The sequence below is a fragment of the Antennarius striatus genome, chromosome 6, assembly GCF_040054535.1.
Source record: "Antennarius striatus isolate MH-2024 chromosome 6, ASM4005453v1, whole genome shotgun sequence".
NCBI lineage: Eukaryota > Metazoa > Chordata > Actinopteri > Lophiiformes > Antennariidae > Antennarius > Antennarius striatus.
This window is the reverse complement of record NC_090781.1, coordinates 4,253,337-4,271,905: the sequence shown is the minus strand read 5'-3', so window position 1 is coordinate 4,271,905 and position 18,569 is coordinate 4,253,337. Positions and strand designations below refer to the sequence as shown.

The following is an 18,569-nucleotide window of genomic DNA, read 5'->3' as shown; positions in this document are numbered from 1 at the left end:
TCTACGTCTTTTCTGAGTTGCCACATGCAAAAAACAAACAAACAAACAAACAAATAAAATGCTGCTCTAATTTAAGAGACTGGAAAGTCTTCTTTTCACTTGCATCTCTGTATTTCTGTTAGTAAGATTGCTACTTTCTGGAGATATGTGTTCTTCTAGGTCCAACTGTATACAGTCATAAATGACCATAAAATGTCATTTATGACAGCCTCTCAAGCATTAGATATCATCCAGGTATTGATTAAAAAGCCGCTGTTCAGTTATGATTGCATTATGTAAGCTTAGATAGTAAGATCTGTTTGTCTCATTTGAGTAACTAATTTTCCTCAATCCTTATCTGCCAAATGACAGACCCTCAGTGACCTGATGCAAAACAAGAAAACTGTTTTGCGGGCAAAAACATTGAAGTTGTCAAATCCAAAGCTGTACAATGAAATTTTAGCAGTTCATTAGAAATAATAATTTAATGAGATAATTATCTTCGTCTTCTGATGTCGTGACGGACAATCTTCTATGCTGTATTGTTACAGCATAGTCCCCCATTAGAGTGATATCCAACAAAAAAGATACAGCTTAAATAAATCAAGGCATAATAATCATCCTATGGTGTTTTTCATAAGAGATTTTTAACACTTTCCTTTAAAACCTGAACTTTAGTTTTGTCATTAAAAACCAGGCCTCATGCTTAAACAATGACGGAAGATTCCATCAAGTGCCTTTATAACTATCTATTCCCCTGGATTTGAATTTCAGAATTAGACACAAAAATGGCTAAATTCACAAATCTGAGTTTTACATCAGTTATAAGAAGTGACTAAAGAAGAAGTTACAATAAATAGTACCTCTGTCATAAACATTTGTGATTGATAGGTCATTAAAAGTAATACTAAATAAAAATTTTAATTGACAGATTCATTTTCTATACCAGCTTTTTGTCTGCTGTCGTGGGGTGCTGGAGCCTACCCCAGACAACTGGGGGCGTGAGGCAGGGTTTACTCCGGGCATGACACCAATGCCCTTCAGAGCCACATTTAGATACAGCAAACACACACGCACACCTATGGGCAATTTCATACCGGCCAACTCATCTGAAGCGCATGTTTTTGGAGGTGGGAGGAAGCCGGAGAACCCGGAGAGAACCCACGCAGACACAGGGAGAACATGCAAACTGCACAGAGCGGGACTCGAACCCATAACCACCTTGATATGCAGCAACAACGCTACCCACTGTGTCGCCCGATTACTTTTATCTCATATTGAACCTGACGTATCTGACGTAATGAAGTGTTTCCTTCAATACAGAATTGTATACCAGCAAGTGTATATTTAGTCATGCTAAAGGTGTATTAACACAGTTGACTGCTTGAGTACCGGTACTTCAAAATGAGAGGAGATATAAATGAATGGACCTAATAGAAAAAAAAAAATTAAAACTAGTCAAAAGAAGAGAACTTAAATTAGTAAAATAGGAGGCAAAGGAAACTTAGAACATATATTTTTTATAAACTATTCAAAATATTAACAGCATTAAATAGGATTGAGCCAAACACAGGTTGCATAATTTTATTAATATTATTGTGTCCACATTTCTGACATTGTTTTTTCTGTCTATTAATGACACATGCAGAATCATATTTAGAGAGCAGTACATAATTTGACCTTTGTATTTCAGATAATAAATACAGTTTGTAAATATTACAAACACAAATGAGAGCTCTTTGCATTGTCAAAATATCTGAGCATAAATACTTTTATTACTCCGTTGAACAAAACATCACACAACAATATTAAACTGAATGACTGAATTACATTTTTGACATGTTCAAAGCTTCAAAATGTTAGGATGCATTTATCAAACTACTTAGTTGCCAGCTTAGTCATGTAATGTGTCATATCCAGATGGGGCTCACTATACAGATCAGATAGCTTCCTGAATACACAATGTAAACTCAATAAAGCCTTTCTTACTGCTATGGTAACAGGGATGTGGCAAGAATACAAATCTGTTTGGCTTTAGAAGACCCTGAGGCAGAAAATGAAGCAAGTAATTTGGCACGGTTTGAAGGAGAGGAGAACAAGAACAAAGATAAAGACACAATCCTTCGTCACTGACAGAAGTTACCCTTGGATACCTCCAATCTCTCCTTACATCTGCAGCCAACTCAGGTCATCAGCTCTGAACAGATAATGGAGTGAGAATACAAACAGTGAAACAGTGAAGACAATAATCCAAGCCATGAGTTTCACTCTGTGGTTCAGAATATATTAGCGTGGAACAAAAGTAATCATTTACAGTGCATTTCATGGTGTTTTATTCTTGCAGCTGTTCATAGTGACAGGTTCTACATGTTACTGGACTAAACCTGCTCCTAACAAAACAGGACAGACAAAGTTAGCTAATCTAGCCGGTGAACATAATGCAGTGTTTAGAAGGTAGAAGTCACAGAATAGAAAACTCAGTTCAAAAGAAAGTAAATATAGGACGTCATTCAAAGTCCGAATGAATGCAAACATTGCTCTATAATTACTAAATGTGTAAAGGAGGAACTTTTGCTATGGTTTTTGGAGAATTACAGAGTGAAAACTGAATTTGGTTCCTTTTTTCCATCCCCAGTGATAAACCATCAGAATGACATTTATTTCCCTAACAACAGAACACAAACAAGACCACAGTGGAGTCTGTTGTGCATTTCCAGTTCATTGGGTTAATGTTCCAGTCTATATTCCTCATTTGTCTTGTTTTCCTGGTGTATTTCTTGTGTTCCATGCTCATAATTTTTTTTTTTAAATATTTTGAGTCTGTCTGGATCATTGACTTCTTCTTTTCCTTTGATATTATTCTGCTTTTATTTTATGGATTGTTTAGGATGTGAATTTCTCTGTGAATTGAACCCACCCTCGCCAGGAATTCTTTATCAACTTTTGGACTCTATTTGCTTTAGATTTTTGTTATTAAATACCCAAACTGCATTTTGTCATCTCTGGCTTGTGACTGTTTGGATCCTAAATAACTGAACTGCAGAAACCTAACAGGATTTCATCATTGTAATCTCATGTTTAATGTAATGCACAATATTATATAAATGTTTGTGGGAATGAAGCATGGCACTCACTGAGCCTGTGCTTTGGTGATAATCTTGCCAGTAGCCATCAGTTCTGCGAGACGGGCCACAGCAGGATCAAACATCAGGCTGGCCGCTGCTACCACCACCTCTTCTCTGCTCACACAAGGGAGGAATTCAGCATAAAAGAAAAGAAAAATTCCCATTCAGCTCTATGTGGCTTTACTCCATAGCCACTCACCTTATGTAAAATGCTAAAAATTTCCTCTCGTCCACGTTGCCTTTGAATATGATTTCTGTGTATCCCTCCCCATAGCCTTGAAAAGACAACATTCAAGCAGAGAAATTATATTTCACTTATAATATCATGAGGTAAGTCTGATATTCCATCAACAACTACCTGTGTATCTGATACTCTTCCCAAGCAACACAGTCCAGAAGAAAGGAACAGACTCAATTTTGGTTGGCTTCTTCAACATGTTTAGTGCAGCTACTCTTCCTGAAGTAAAGAAAAAAAGGATGCATGGTAAGACTTCACGCAGGGATTCATATATTTTTCCTCATGAAATTGAATTAGGTATGGTTAGAAACATGCATGATGTGGAAAAATGCTTTGACAATTTAGGTGTAATACCGATTTATTAAGTTTGGTGCCTGCATTTAGTCAATATCTTTGACCCTTCTGTCTGTTTTACCTTGAGCTTGTGACATTTGCCAGTGACCAATGCGGATCCTTTGGTCACCACGAATGGTCAGTGGAAAAGCGGTAACATCACCAGCGCAAAAGATATCTGGTATATTGGTCCTCATGAACTGTCAGAAAAGATAAACAGCAGCAGGTTTACGGATTGGAAAGAGATGGGATGTAGAGTCAAGTGTATCAAAATGTACCACAGTGTTTATCTGCAAGAAGTGCACATTACTAAAGAAGTGTACATTAATAAATAAAATACCATCATCTTCTTTGAAGGGGCTATAAAAATATGCTACAAAACTGTTTAAATGTTTTATCAACTGTGTTACTCTAACAGCTGTTCAGAAGTGGAGCTCGGTTTGTTACCTTGTCAACAATCACAGCTTTACATGAATCCAGCTCCAACTTGCTTCCTGCTAAGAAGTCTGAATTGGGGATGACGCCTGCAATTCAGAGATTTTTGCATGTATGGTTTTGCAGAGCTTAAGTGAGATGGACTGAATTATATACTTAAAGGCAAAACAGGGTCTATAGCATTGATAAATCATTACTAAAATGTAATTGTGTAATAATCCATCCATCCATTTTCTTGAAGAAACACTGGAGCCTATCGCAGGCTATTGCCATGTGAGAGGCAGGGTACATATTGTGGGACCATATGAAAGGCAATCACTCACTCACACCAGAGACTCTAAAGAGAACCCACGTAGGCATGGGGAAAGCATACAAACTCCAAAACAAACGCCGAACCTTCTTGTCTTTGAGGCTATCTCTACACACTGTGCAACAATACACTGACCTATTCCAGCAATCACTACATCAGCTTCCAGGACTGTACCGCTTTTCAGCACGACCTCCTTCACCTGTAAGGATAAAAACGATGAATAAAGAGATTTTCAAGGCATTACCTACCCATAGGTATACAATAGGTTTGAGTTAGTACTATTCATATTTCACATAATATAACACAAGGAGTGAACAATTTAATGCATTGTGGCTGAACTTCATTCAGCTGCTTCGGGGTCAGGGTCCAGGAATTGTAAATAGGCCATGGCCATCATTTCAATGGCCTGATGTGACACTTAGATATAAAGCCATCATTTATGTTATCAGGATCAACTGCATATTTCCTTTTAATGCCAGTAGAAATACCTCCTGTCAGAAACACAGATGATAATTATTGATATACAGTAGAAGTGGTTACCTTGCCACTCTCCCCTTTAATTTCAGTGATGCCATCATTCATGTAGAATTTGACCTTTTGTTGCTCCAACATCTTAAAACAGACAACAGAGTTTTAAGGTTTGCCTCATTCAAACACAGTGATAAAAAACAGTTAATTTTGACATTTTTGTTCCTTACTTCCAGACACATTTTACCGATCTCTGGCCCCAGAGACCTCTCATACGGGTATCTGGAGGTACCAACCACAGCCACACTTGCAGCTTTGTTTGACAAGTAAGATGCCACCTCCATACCTGTTGTGTTAAAAAAAAAAAAAACAACTTCGGTGATCTGAAGACAAGTCTATTCTCTCCTGCTTTCCTTTTCTTATGTGTTCAGCGAACGAGTGGAAATCAACTTTAAGATGTGCCCCACCTATTCTATCAGAGTGTGTACAATCTGCATTTAGGAGTATTATTCAGCTTCTTTAAGAGAAAACTAATCTGATTACCTATGAAGGATGTTCCCACTACAACAGTTTTCTGGCCCAGACAGGAGCTGTGAATCTCTTTGGCGTCTTCATGATTCTGCAGCAGCTTTACACCCTTCAGGTTCCATCCAGGACAGCTGAGTGGACGCGCTCTGTCAACAAAATGAGGGAAATTATTAAAACCTTAAACTCAATGTCTATGGATGTTAAAAATACTCAAATATAAAAAAAAAGACAAGAAAAATGCTTTTGACTTAATATAGACTATGACAAAGACCTGCAGCCAGTTGAGATGAGAAGCCAGTCATAAAGATGACAACTGCCATCGTTCAGCTTCACCACCTTATCATCTGGGTTCACTGACACTACCTGCATCACAAAACACGTCTTCTCATGACTAAAGATCTTTATTTTAATACCTCACAAACAGCAGTGTTTTTTTAACACCTCACCTCCTTCTCAGTCCACATTTCAATTCCATACTGTTGATAAAATTCACTTGACCTGAGGAGGACGCTGCTGCTTTCTGCATTTAAAGACTGAAATGACCACAAATAAAAACACGGCCAAAAAGAAAAGGACTTTTTTTAAAATAAATTTTGAGAATCAGCAACTAAAGGCAAGCACACAACTTCAGGTTCTGATTAAGTTCTCACCTTACTGATTTTGGGCTTGTCATATGGCGGCAGGTTGTCTTTGGTTATCATGACTATTCGTCCTTGGTAGCAGTTCTGTCGGAGCGTTTCAGCACAGACCAGGGCTGCAGGGCCTGAAATCATTAAAAATTTATATGCATGTGTGCACAGCACAGAACAGCACATGTCCTACAACAGAACTCCTTTTCTCAATTCTGCTCAGGGGTTGGCGACCTTTAACACTCAAAAGAGTCATCTGGACACGGTTTCCACAGAAAAGAAAGCACGCAAAGATAAAACTGTATATATTGTTTGTTTTTTACCTTTAAGCTTTGTGTAAATAACTAGTATGTTGCTTGTGAAATCCATGAAATGCTACAGAGAAAATTAATTTTATTGGCATATTGAACACAGTTTGAACTCTTAATAAAAAACAAAAACCTGCCGAGCTGAAGGTCTATTCCAAATGAATTAAAAAACTGAGCTTAAATTTATAGCTTGAATTTAAAAAACTAATTGAAAATAACAAAAAAAAGAAAAAAACACTATTTCACTGAACAATGAAAGAAATATTTGAATGCATATTTTGAGCACAACAAAATAAAATATAAACTTTAATGTTTCAAGATCACAATAATCTTACAATTTACAACAATAAAAAAATTAACTCAAATAAAATACATTTCAATTGGACATTAATATTTTATTTTCCCAAAGCCCCAAGGAGACGCAGTATAAGGATGAATTAGACGCAGGTTGTCAACCCCTGTACTAGCTGGAACTTACGAGCCTCAAAAGTCCACAATTAATGCTTTAGATATTAATACTGCGGCTGAAAACTGAGCAGCATATAAAATAACCTTGGAATACAAATAAAGGGCAAACATTTCCATTTGGCTGCACCTGGTTCTCACCTCCTCCTATGAGCAGAACAGTGTGTTTGACATCTACATTCACACTGCACATCTCCTTCACCCGCCTCGATACCTTCAGTGACTGAGAAAAGGAAACACGGCAGAGGCTGCTTTCAACATGGATTCAAACTGGAAGGAAAACTGTTATTTTATCAATTTACTTATCTCATAGTCACTTACACTTCTGTCGATGGTAACAAAAACCTTGCCATCCTGAAGTTTTACCTGCAAAATTTATGAGAAAAAAAAACAAAAAACCACAACTTGAGGTTTGCAATGCAAGTTCAAAGCATGAATTCATACACAGTAACAGGAGTTCCTGTGTCAAGGACAAATGTACTAAAGATACTTGTGGACAATAAAAACCATTCAGAGAGCCCATCCCTCCGTCAGTCTATTGTCAATCCATTGTTCTCCATTACTCCCTTGGTAGCACACACAATGATGTCTATTACTTTGTCTCATAGCAACATACATAATTCCTTGACCTGGTGAACTTTCTTTTCTCTACTTCACTCTGTTTAAGTACTGGGAGCCAAAACACTGTGGATCTGGATCTGGTGGGGGAACAGCATGATTCATCCACATGTGTATTTTTATTTTAACTGACCTGAACGATTATTCATTCTGAGAATGTTCCCTGTTATTCAGTGTTGAAAAAAGTGATCAAAAATCTTCATCCAAACTCAGATTAGCCTCAAAATTTAATAAACTCCCCCATGACCCCAGATCTTGTGGTCAAAGAAACATATGGATGATCGCAACGGCCTCCAACTTCTGTTTGAGCAGTTCAGACAAGAAATCGAAATGTTGCATTTGCACTGTGATTTCATCCGCAGGTGGTAAACACTTTCTCTGACTTCTCTTTTAAATTGCTAAACATGCATTCATGCTTCAATCAATATTTGGGAGAAAGGTGCTTTTTACTAGTTACATGAGAATCTAGTGTCTTTGGCTTTTGCAATTTCATTTCTAATTGGATCAACTGTCACTGGAGTCATTCCTCTAAAATTGAGCAGTTACCTGAAGTTAAAAACTCATCTTTACAGATAAATTTACCTGATAGCACGGCAGAGAATCCAGGCCTGGATACTCTTCGATGTCCCCAGTTCTGACATTAAAGCAAGCACCATGAAAAGGACATCTCACTCTGCCACCCACCAGCGCTCCTGGATTATTAGATCATTCTTATTATTATAATATTAGATTAACACTATTCAGATTCAATACATAACAACTATTGATGTGTATTTATGGAGGAATTGAAAAGAGGAGAAGAGTTTGCCTTTGGCAAGAGGTGCATTGTAATGAGAGCACTTGGTTCCAATAGCACTGTACTGATCCTGGTATCGGACAAGCAACACCTTCTGGGACCCCACCGTGACTTCCTTCATCCTAAACACAAGGATGAAGATAAATATGGAACACAAAGTTGGAAGAGCCTTTGGACCACTAATCCAATCTTTTATTTTTCTTTTGACTTACTGTCCATTTTGCATGTCAGCTTCCAGACATACCATCTGAGTCACCTCTTCATGTTGTTCACCTGGTTCTTGATGCTTCTTCATACCCGCAAGTCAGTAATCAAATAGGATGGAACGCAAACTGTAACAGCAATACACACAGAGAGAACACTGGGTTTTTTAACAGCCAAAATTTTAAGAAATTTTAAAAAATCTCAGAAAATTAATATAGATAATTTCACTAGCAGGGGTAACAATGCATGGATTTTAATTAAATAACACAGATAAGAGGGGCTGGAAACTGAATGTATGCAAATGAAAAATTAATTTAAGATAAATTTCAACTTCCAGATTATGACCTTTAAGTATTGAACAGGTTTCACAGGTCTAACTTACTTGCTATGCACATTTCATTGACAAACAATAAACACTAATAAAACAAACAATGAACCAAACGCAAATTAAAATAAAGTGAGCATGCGCATTTTCATTTTGCAGTTTTATCTATCCACTGTTCGTCCACTAAAACAAAATCTAACTGAAATAGAATTACTTTGAGCCTGGGTTAACACGAACCCATGTCCACCTGAGGCTCTGCCTACCTGTCCTCTTCACGCACTCCAGACGGAACCGGTGCACCTGTTCTGCTTCCGTCAACAGCCTCCACCTTCACCTTCCAGAGGAGATAAGAGGAGTGATCCGCGCCCAATGACGACAGACCTTCCCACGTGACGAACAGCACGTGTCACGTGACGTCCTCAGAGCCCTCCCATTCCTTCTCCTCTCAGCCATAGTCAGAGAAACAGCTATACTGTACACTCTCTTGGCGATGGAGAATGAGTAAAAATGACGGCAGACGACATTAACCTACACTGATAACTCTAAAGAATTTCATAAATCAAAATTTTTTTTTCGCGAGGTAACACTTAATGTACTGCGTTGAAATTGTGTTCAACGAAAAAGTAAATAAAACACTTCGGTAAGTGCTGCTGTGTGTGGCAGCCGCAGGAGTCCCTCTCCCCCCGGGACCCCATTCGTTGACCCGTCCCACCCCGCGGTAAAGTAGAACCAGGCTGCTATTTGTTGGAAATCAACGTCCGACACGCCAATTTATGCTTGATTACTATTTTTTTTAAATTTCCATTAAGTTTTTCAGTTAACACGACCATCAAATAGCGAAACATTTTGAGTTCAGCGTAAACTGTTAATGCTTCCGGGTAGAAACTTAAACCGGCCAACATTGGTTCCTACTTAGAACTGGGCACCAATTATCCTCAATGCATCGTTTGTCTCCTAAAGAGGACAAATCAGTAAATAATTAAAAAAGATATTAAATAACAGGCAGGCTTTGACTGAGTTTCTTACAGGTGTCTACGGTCTACTGTCTTGGGCCTACCTTGTAACCTGACCCATATGGTCAGCAGTCTGGATGTTCACGAACGTCCCCCATGCTCATAAATGCATGTCTTCGTCTACGTTTGGATTAAATATTCAACTGTTCATAATTTAGGTTTATATTGCATACCATGAACCTAAAAAAACATTCAGGCCAGTTGATTGCTTATTTTTTTTTAAATGAATTAGAGGATATTCAGTATATTCTTCAGAAAATACTGGATTTCAAACAACTAGATCTTTAAACAAAGCACTGGGTAAATATGGCCTTGTGCTTTTACATCAGAATGACACTGACAGAACATTTAACAAATTACATGTTAGCTCTGTCTTATGAAATATAAATGTTACCCAAATGACAAATATCTATATAATTAGCTAATATTAGCTCTTTAAGGCCTTGAATTATCCAACAAGAAGGAAAGAAATTATTTGTGAAAAGTGAAAAGTAAATATACAGTATAAACTATTGTAAAACATTCTCAACACAAATCCATGTGTTGAGAAGTCTCTTCACATATCATGAAATAAATTAAGGTTTTTTTATATATATATAAATGTTTCGTAATTGAAGTAGGTATTCAAGAGAAAGAAATTGAATAGAACAATGAGAGCCTAAACCTGAGTAGAGCTTTGGCGATCAAGCCTCTGGGCAGATGGAATTCCATTGTCTTTTCTGTAAGTTAATCATTAAATGTTGAAGTCAGTGTCAACACCTGGAAGCTGTCGTGTCTTATGTTATGTTATATGACAATCTATTCATTCCAGGGAGGATATAATGTGGGGTATACATGACGTAACATTAGAGCAGGTTGATTTTTTTTATTTGTTCCTAAAGACAACTAACATGTTTTTGGAAAACCATTAATTAAACAGCAGGTATGAAATTAGAATTCACGGGTTTTCCAAGTCTGCGTTCCTTTTATTTCGGAGAGAAGTGACTGTGGGAAAATTCTGTTTAATATTGTGTTTTTTGCATTATGATTGCTCAGTCCGTCACTGGGGTTGTCAGTATTTATAACATGACGAAGAAACGTTTATTTTGAGGCGTTTGAGTTACTGTTCGGATGTTACGACCCAACATTGACCACATGGTGTCGCTGTGTCATCAATTACTACTACAGGAGCCATTCGTCCATTGTGAATAGAATAATAAAAATTAAGGAAACGCTATTGTGTTGGGGTTTTTTTTATTTCAGTGGAAGAAAAACAATAGTGTGTGTTTCAGGGTCCGGATAGAATGTGCAAACAATTTTTTTTTAAATCGTCTAACGTGTTCCATTTAAAGTGAAAGTGTTGATCCCATAAATCCATGGTTTGTAAACAGAAAGAAATGTTGCCTTCAAGGTCTGTAGGTTTTTTTCTTGCACGGTTTGTTTGTCAATATGCTCTGTAATAAATATCATGTACGGTATATATTTATGAGTCTTTAACTCACTCCCAGCCCGGATGGAATCAGGATCACGTAGTTTGACTTTGTTCTGAATTTTCTGAGAAATGCTTAAAGATAATCTACGAACACTAACCAGATTTTAAAACGTAGAACAGCACTACTTTCTATATGTTATCTTAATAAATATCATGATATTGACTAAAGGTTATGAGAATGAATCCGTATCAGATTTACATAAACTTTGCAGTACAGTAATCGACAAATCGGAAAAATGTCATTCGCACAATTTAGTTTGACTTACGAAGTAAGTTAAATTTTGTGATAATCCATTTTCCTACAACGTCTCTTATCATATATTGGGAAAATCATAGAAGATACCCTACGTATAGATGTCTGACAAATTAAGAAATAAATACTGTCATAAATTCGATTAGTTTATTCTTGGCGCGATACAGCAAATTTTGTAATTTCCTACAGTTTTGAACTTCACACGAGTGAAACGTGCTCTTGGCCGCGCCCCTTTGTAGTAGGGCGTGGAGGAGCTGTTTTTTTTTTTTGTGGTGCTAATGTCAAAAAGTTACACAAGCAGGCTTTTTCGAAAGGACGGTTTCGTAAGTGCTAAAGAGCATTAAGAACTGGGCTCACCGCTCTGTAGCGTCGGCTCCACTTGTGGCCCCAGACGTATCTTTTAGAAGTCACTTTATTTAGCGCAGAAGAATATTGAAAATACCCATCCTCGTGCACGCCTTCTGAGGACAATAACCGCGTTTCTCGGGTGTCTGAGGCGGCGGAGAGCGTCACTGAACCGGTGCACCACCGCGGCGGTCTGGATCGTCGTCAGCAAGTAGAACACACCCGCTGCCTTCAACTCCAGATTACTGGAATCGATTCATTCCGTTAATCGGGAGTAAGAGCGCACATTGGGGGGTAAAAAAAACAAAAACAACTGTGACCAGGAAGACTTCGCCCGCTTGGAAAATACAGACTTTGAACGATGGATTTGAGCTCCGTGATCTTAACCACTGGGGGCTCCGTGGGATTCTTCAGATTTGTAAACGCTACGATCAGAGAGCTCCCCGTGCCGGAGTCCGCCTGCAGGAATGCATGGAAATGGACAAATATCGGAACATCCTTCGTGCACAGCTGCATCACTGCGGTCTGGGCTGTGCTCTGGTGAGTAGGACCCAATTCAAGCGCTTTCATTCAGTTTCGGTGGAATCTGGAGCGCATTTATCAGACTTTAAATTCGCAAGCATTGCTTGAGTGATTGGTAATTGTTTCAGGAGCTGTTCTTATCAGACTTTGTCTCATATTAACGTTAATTTAATTTGTCTTTAATTGTAAATTTATATTCTTTATTATGATTATTTTATTGGGCCATATCTATTCAAATTCCCGTTTTGGTTCCCGTTTTAGAGAATATTTTTATCTAATAAAATTGCATGAATGAATTACAGTTCAAATTCTACTTTCTTTCTTTTTTTTTTTTTTTAACCAGAACTTATTTTTTTCCAGCTTCTTCCTTCACCCACAGATGGCTGAGGACTTGATAGAAACTCATTCTGTGTTTTCTCATGCCTTGGTGTCGTTTTCTATCGGTGAGTATTATCCATTTATGGCTTGTACAACCCTGAAGTACAGTGTCCACTTTGAGCTGACTCCTGGTGGCTTTCCAAAGATTTAATAGTATTAATTATGAAGCAAACCAACCAATGTAAATTTTGACTTAATAAATTCAGATAAATATGTTGGAAAAACACTTTTTTTTATCATAAGATTACAAGGATTTCTTAAATTATCTTTGTGGATAATGTCTAGAAAGACTGTGCCTATTTAACGCAACAACATGCGTGGGTTCTCACCGGGTTCTCCGGCTTCCTCTCACCTCCAAAAACTTGCAATTTAGGTGAAATGATCACTCCAAATTGTTTGTAGGTGTTAGTGAGTGGTTGTTGGTTTTTTGTGTTGCCCCGCGATGCACTGGCGAAGTGTCTGGGGTGTACCCCGCCCCTCACCGGTAGCCAGCTGGGAAAGGCTCCAGCAACACCCACGACCCACCAGGCCGAAAAGCAGCTGAAAACAAGACAATGACGTCTGTCTCATCTTCATAATAATGGATGGACATCCCCATAATATTTATCACACTAAGTATGATGTTTATCTGAGTATGAAGCGTTATTGCTTCAGTTCGGAGATTGAAAGTCCAAATTTGTTGAACTGAATCATGAGGAAAATTAATTTATAATTTATGTTGCATAACAAACTCATAATGATACCAATGTGATTCCAATTTCTAAGGGTAATGAGTTGTCATGAAGAATTTCTCAAATTAAATGTGCGTGTTTCTCCTCATGTTGAAAATACTGACACACCTTTTTTTTTTTTGCATATCCTTGTAGAGCTTACCTCTGTGTACTCCGTGGATAGTTACCCTCAAGCTCTCTTAAATCCACATATTCATAGGATCTTTGCCAGGCAAGAAGGGCTCCCGAGGATTCCCAGGATGTTTAACATTCTTTCAGGAAGTCCAGCCCTGGAAGCTTGCAAAACAAGTAGCAGTGTCTTTATGTGAACATCAATGGGGGGCGTTATTGTCCATCCCATGCACAGGGCGTTACCCCGCAATCATGTGACATTACAAAGGAAGAAAATTCACAAAACACACAGTTGATTAATGCAAGCTATCCAAATCAGAAGCCAGTGGTTACTGAGGGTCGTCCTTGCAAAAACAAGTGGAGTGTGCCGACGGTAGCCTTCCACTAGAAATGTGGTGACCTCAGCAAGATGTGGGAGAAGTTCTGGACACCAACTTTGTAGTAACTGTAAACTCTCTATTGACAAGTCATGAAATAATGTCCACTGCACCACTGAAGTACAGTTAAGTTGCCATTTTATCAATAACCAGCTTAACCCATGAGAACCCACACTGTTATCCTTAAAGGAAAATGATGTGGGTTATAATAAAATCCAAGTGGACAACACAGAACTGGGACATTCAATGTGCGTGTTACACTGGTAAGAAGGTAGTTCTCTGAACCTGTGGTGTTTCACTCATAACCTCCCATATAGAAATACATGTTGCTGATAGTGATAGTAAGAATTCAACATTCTGCTGATATGATTGATAGAAGTACCCATAATGTCATGCAGATACAATTTGCACAGGCCTCAATAACAAAAAGGCTCAGTATTATAATATCTGCTTATCACAGAATCAGGGTACACAAGAGGTTTTTTAGCAGTTTCTCATTTTGAACTGGGTCATTCCATCAGAAGAGATGTTGACAGACTAAAACTGACTCATATGATTTAATGGTGCAAGAATTTCTTTGTTCATATAAACATGCTGAACAGACGTGATGAGGATCTCGACTGGGTGGCAAACACGTTATTTCGGAGGATTTGCCTTTAGACTTCTTTTTTCTTCCTTTTCAGGCGTTGTGTTGGTTGCCAATGGAAAACCAAGCTGTGTCCAATTCCTTAGTTCTTAGTGAATGCATGAGTTTTAATAAGCACAGGTTACATGTAAGCATCTAGTCTTGTTACAGAAACACCCTTTGTGATTTAAAGGCCTGTCGGTTAATTTGTAATTTGATTTAACTAGGCAGTGTTCAACGTCATCATTACTAAAACAATAGCAATCGGAAAATAGTTTCCTGGCTATGTCTAAACCAACTGTAGCGTTTGTTTATGAGAGGAGCCTCAGCATTCGGACCTGTGAAGGGAGATTTTTGGCACAAGCTCTGGTGATATCAATGTTATGACATTGATATAATGCTCATTTGTACACCCACATACTGTATGTCCACACATCCTTTTCAATGGCATTCACTCACTCATACGAGAGCGCTGAAGACCCGAAAAGTTCAACGTCAACAAAAAATACCAGCTCATTTCTCTTAGAATTTGACATCATGTGTTAATCATCCTTCATTAATGAGTTATCAACAGGAATTTTTCTCCTTTATGACGGATCCAGTATTTTTAATGTAGATGTACCAATACATATGCTCCCCCCGTGTTATAGTATTTTTAGATTATACTGTGAATGCCCTTAATAAATTGTTCCCAATAAACCATTTAAATATTTACAATAATCATGTAATAATTGGGTTCTGTCCGTCGCCATCATCCGGTTGCATTACATAGTTTTTATTGTAAAAATGAATGCAGTCTTGTTACCACGTGGACAAAAGGTTTTTTGGTATAGAAGTTGCAGCATAATGAGGTTAATTATCACCTCCTCAAAGCCCTGAGCTCTCTTGCACCCTGTTGTCCCCGTCCCCAACACGTCATTATTTTTCCAGCTTTCTGAATAGCTGTCACCATGGATACAGCCGGTGGTGGGGAAGGAGTGGGATCGGCGGATATGAATAGGCCTCCTCTAAGAGACGCATCTTGGTTGTTGTCGTCATGGAAGCATGCCCCCCCCCCCCCCAGACACACACAGTTGATGAGATCATTGCATCTATTGTCTGAAGAATCTGTTGCCTTTAGGTTAATTAGTTGCTAAAACTAATGACAGCATTAATGCCTGTTGAATGATGTGTATCCCCACAGGTTACTTCATCTATGACTTCCTCGACATGGTGATAAACCAGAAGCTGAGTCAGTCCTGGGAGCTTCTCTTCCATCACATGGTGGTAGGTCTTTCAAGCATTGCTGTCACAGTTCACAGGTGATTATTGAGGCCAAAAGTCATAATTTTCACCATACTGACTGTAGAACATCCAAATTATCTATGTTAGAAATTGTACATAACTGACACCCACATTAACTAATTATACGCAAGCTTTTTCTCATACAAGACCAAAAATACTCATATACCTCTAATAGAGGTATTCAGCGTCCTGTCATGCCTTCTTAAAGTTCCTCTCCAGTTCTATCTTAATCACGCAGAGACTCTCAGCAGGTACAGTACAGTATATCTTATTTGAGATAGTTTCACCAGAGAAGAGCACACCATCTGAGTTCACCTGTCGTCATGACTGCTTTGAAGCACCATGGAAATTTTAAAGTCGTGTTTGAGAACTAGATATATTTTCCACTTCACAAGAGTAGTCAGCTTGTATGGAGTTTTTTTTTTTTTTTTAAGTCAGTCTCACAGGATCCAAGTTATTTTTTTTGCTGTGTAGCAGCCAAGATTTATGATTGTGTTGAATGTTGATACATATTTTCCAATCCAAAGTATGCGGAAATATTTGTTTGTGCAACTCCAAAACCAGGTCGTTGGAGCCTTGGCTTTTGCTTCATAGTGTAACAAAGTGTACACAGCAAAGAAAGGTACATAAAGTAATTTCCTTTCCTAAAAGTAATGTTATTGCTTGTTGGGAAGGAAAAGTAGCATTTAAGAAATGCTTCAGTCTGTCAAAAATGCATATTGACTGAAAAATGCATCATCTTTGCACATGTGCAATATGTAGCTGGGAAGGTGGGGTATGCTGCATATTGTTAATGGAAAAGGGTAAGGGTCCTTGTTGACTGAACATGATCTGATAACAGCCAGACATACATTCATTCATCTTCTTGGCCGCTTTGTCCATTTATGCGGGCCATGGCGGTTGTTGGCACCTATCCAAGCTAACTTACTGCGACAGGCGGGGGACATTCCGAGTGCGACGCCAGTCATATGAAAGATAAACCACCAGTCACACTCATATGCACTGGTAGAGGCAATTCTGATTATTATTTCTTTTTTAATTCTACTGTGCAAGAAATTCAGCTAATATGTCTACTGGTTACCTCCGTTGACTTGAGTTGGAACTTATATGATTGATATTTTCACCAGCAGCATGATTTGTAGGTGATGTGTTCTTTGGTATTTTATTTTAACTCAAAAAGTTATTAATGGATTTTAGTCAGGTTTTTTGGAAAGGTGTGCTCTGAGATGGGGCAATGTGACTCAATTGCATGTCATACTTGGCGTAGCAATGACCATTCAAGTCACTTTAGTGAGGAGCTATGCAAGAATTGTCATTATTACACCAAGCGAATCAGAAGCAATGAATGGCAGACCATAACGACACCATAGTGGGATTCATAAATTTCCTTGTTCTCAGAGTGCTCTCTAGTTTGGTAACATAATGGCTTTGTAATATGGAAATTCCTTGCAACGTTACAAAACAATATTCTATGTTGTTGGCTTTTTTTTTTTTTCGTTCTGTGAATGTTGTTACTTCCCTCACTTGTGAACAAGACCACAAGATACTTGACGTCATCCACTTGGGGCAAAGACTCCCCACTGACCTGGAGAGGGCAGGCCACCTTTTTCTGGTCGAGAACTATGGCCTTGGATTCGGAGGTGTTAATCCTCACCCTACTTGTTTCGTAAACCACCCCAGTACACATTGAAGGTAACAGATAAAAATAAAAAAAACTTTTGGTCCCCAATCTGGGCTCCCTCCAGCTCCTGGCTGCTCCTAGACATTCTGTCAATAAAGATTATGAACAGAACCGGTGATAAAAGACAGCCCTGCCGAAGTTCAAAATGCACCTGGAACAGGTCTAACTTTCAGCTGGCATCGCAAACCAAGCTCCAGCTTCAGTCGAACAGAGATCAGACTGCCCTGAGCAAAGGGCCTGAAAAACCTGGTTGAATGTTCCGCAACCAATGTAATGTAAATTTATCATGTAAATATCCCAAGTTGGGATCAATAAAGTATATTTAACTATCTGAACATGAGGTTTGACTATTGGTATAAACCTCCTCTCCAGCATCCTGGAATAGACTCCCCGGGAGATTGAGGAGTGTGATCCCCTTGTTGTTGGAGCACACCCTCCAGTCCCCTTTTTTGAAAAGGGGGACTACCCCTATCTACCAATCTAGGGGTATTGTCCTCGACTGCCATGCGATGTTACAGAGACAACCAAGACAATCCCTGTACATCTGGAGACTAGAGGTACTCAGTGCTGATCTTATCTACCCTGGTGCCCTGCCTGCGAGGAGCTTGACAACCACCTCAGAGTCTTCAGCTCAGGTGATGGACGAGTCCACCTCTGAGATCTTCGCCTCTGCTTCCTCCGTGGAAGACATTGTAATGGGATTGAAGAGATCCCAGTATTCCTTCCACTGCCCGACAATATCCCCAGTTGAGCTTAGCAGCTCCCCATCTCCACTGTAAATAGTTTCGGTGGTGCTGGATGGTTTGCCAAAATTTCTTCAAGGCCAACTGATAGTCCTTCTCCATGGCCTCCTTGAACACCCCCCAGACCCAAGTTTTTGCCTCCTTCACCACTCAGGGTGTGGTATGCCTGGCCTGCCTGTATCTGTCAGCGAGTCGAATGAGTCCCATGATTCGACAAGACTCGATAAGACTCCTTCAGCTTGACGACATCTCTTACTTCTGGTGTCCACCCCCA

General features: G+C 38.8%; 2 protein-coding genes across 5 annotated transcripts in view; one reads left to right on the top strand and one right to left on the bottom strand.

The window, feature by feature from the left end:
* Positions 1-1,549: 1,549 nt before the first annotated feature.
* aifm4 (apoptosis inducing factor mitochondria associated 4) lies at positions 1,550-13,639 on the bottom strand. Of its 4 annotated transcripts, XM_068317106.1 has the most exons (20): positions 11,856-11,982; positions 9,025-9,095; positions 8,445-8,564; positions 8,245-8,354; positions 8,019-8,128; positions 7,140-7,184; positions 6,960-7,041; positions 6,067-6,179; positions 5,863-5,949; positions 5,688-5,779; positions 5,432-5,562; positions 5,119-5,234; positions 4,961-5,032; positions 4,556-4,619; positions 4,123-4,199; positions 3,758-3,875; positions 3,463-3,561; positions 3,304-3,379; positions 3,114-3,218; positions 1,550-2,176 (listed from the first exon to the last, which is right to left on the bottom strand). In XM_068317106.1, exons 3-20 carry the CDS (start codon positions 8,525-8,527, stop codon positions 2,146-2,148), a joined length of 1,611 nt encoding a protein of 536 aa, XP_068173207.1. In that variant the 5' UTR covers positions 8,528-8,564; positions 9,025-9,095; positions 11,856-11,982; the 3' UTR covers positions 1,550-2,145. The 4 variants fall into 4 exon arrangements, with proteins under 4 accessions (XP_068173207.1, XP_068173211.1, XP_068173210.1 ...); XM_068317110.1 differs by lacking the exons at positions 9,025-9,095; positions 11,856-11,982 and adding an exon at positions 13,617-13,639; XM_068317109.1 differs by lacking the exon at positions 9,025-9,095 and having other exon boundaries at positions 11,856-11,994.
* Positions 12,192-18,569, top strand: part of tlcd2 (TLC domain containing 2) — a 20,964-nt gene continuing 14,586 nt past the window's right edge. The window contains exons 1-3 of the mRNA XM_068317111.1: positions 12,192-12,383; positions 12,726-12,808; positions 15,771-15,853. Of these exons, the coding sequence (XP_068173212.1) occupies positions 12,205-12,383; positions 12,726-12,808; positions 15,771-15,853 (345 nt within the window). The 5' untranslated portion in view covers positions 12,192-12,204. The remainder of the gene's footprint in view (positions 12,384-12,725; positions 12,809-15,770; positions 15,854-18,569) is intronic.

What these genes read in the sequence shown, in the direction of transcription:
- aifm4 (XM_068317110.1), bottom strand. Translation starts at nt 8,527, where the DNA reads ATGAAGAAGCATCAAGAACCAGGTGAACAACATGAAGAGGTGACTCAG. An exon ending in TTGTTACCATCGACAGAAGT is followed by an intron (nt 7,042 to 7,139) that starts GTAAGTGACTAT and finishes TCCTTTTCTCAG; the next exon opens with TCACTGAAGGTATCGAGGCG. An exon ending in TGTAGTGATTGCTGGAATAG is followed by an intron (nt 4,200 to 4,555) that starts GTCAGTGTATTG and finishes TCTGAATTGCAG; the next exon opens with GCGTCATCCCCAATTCAGAC.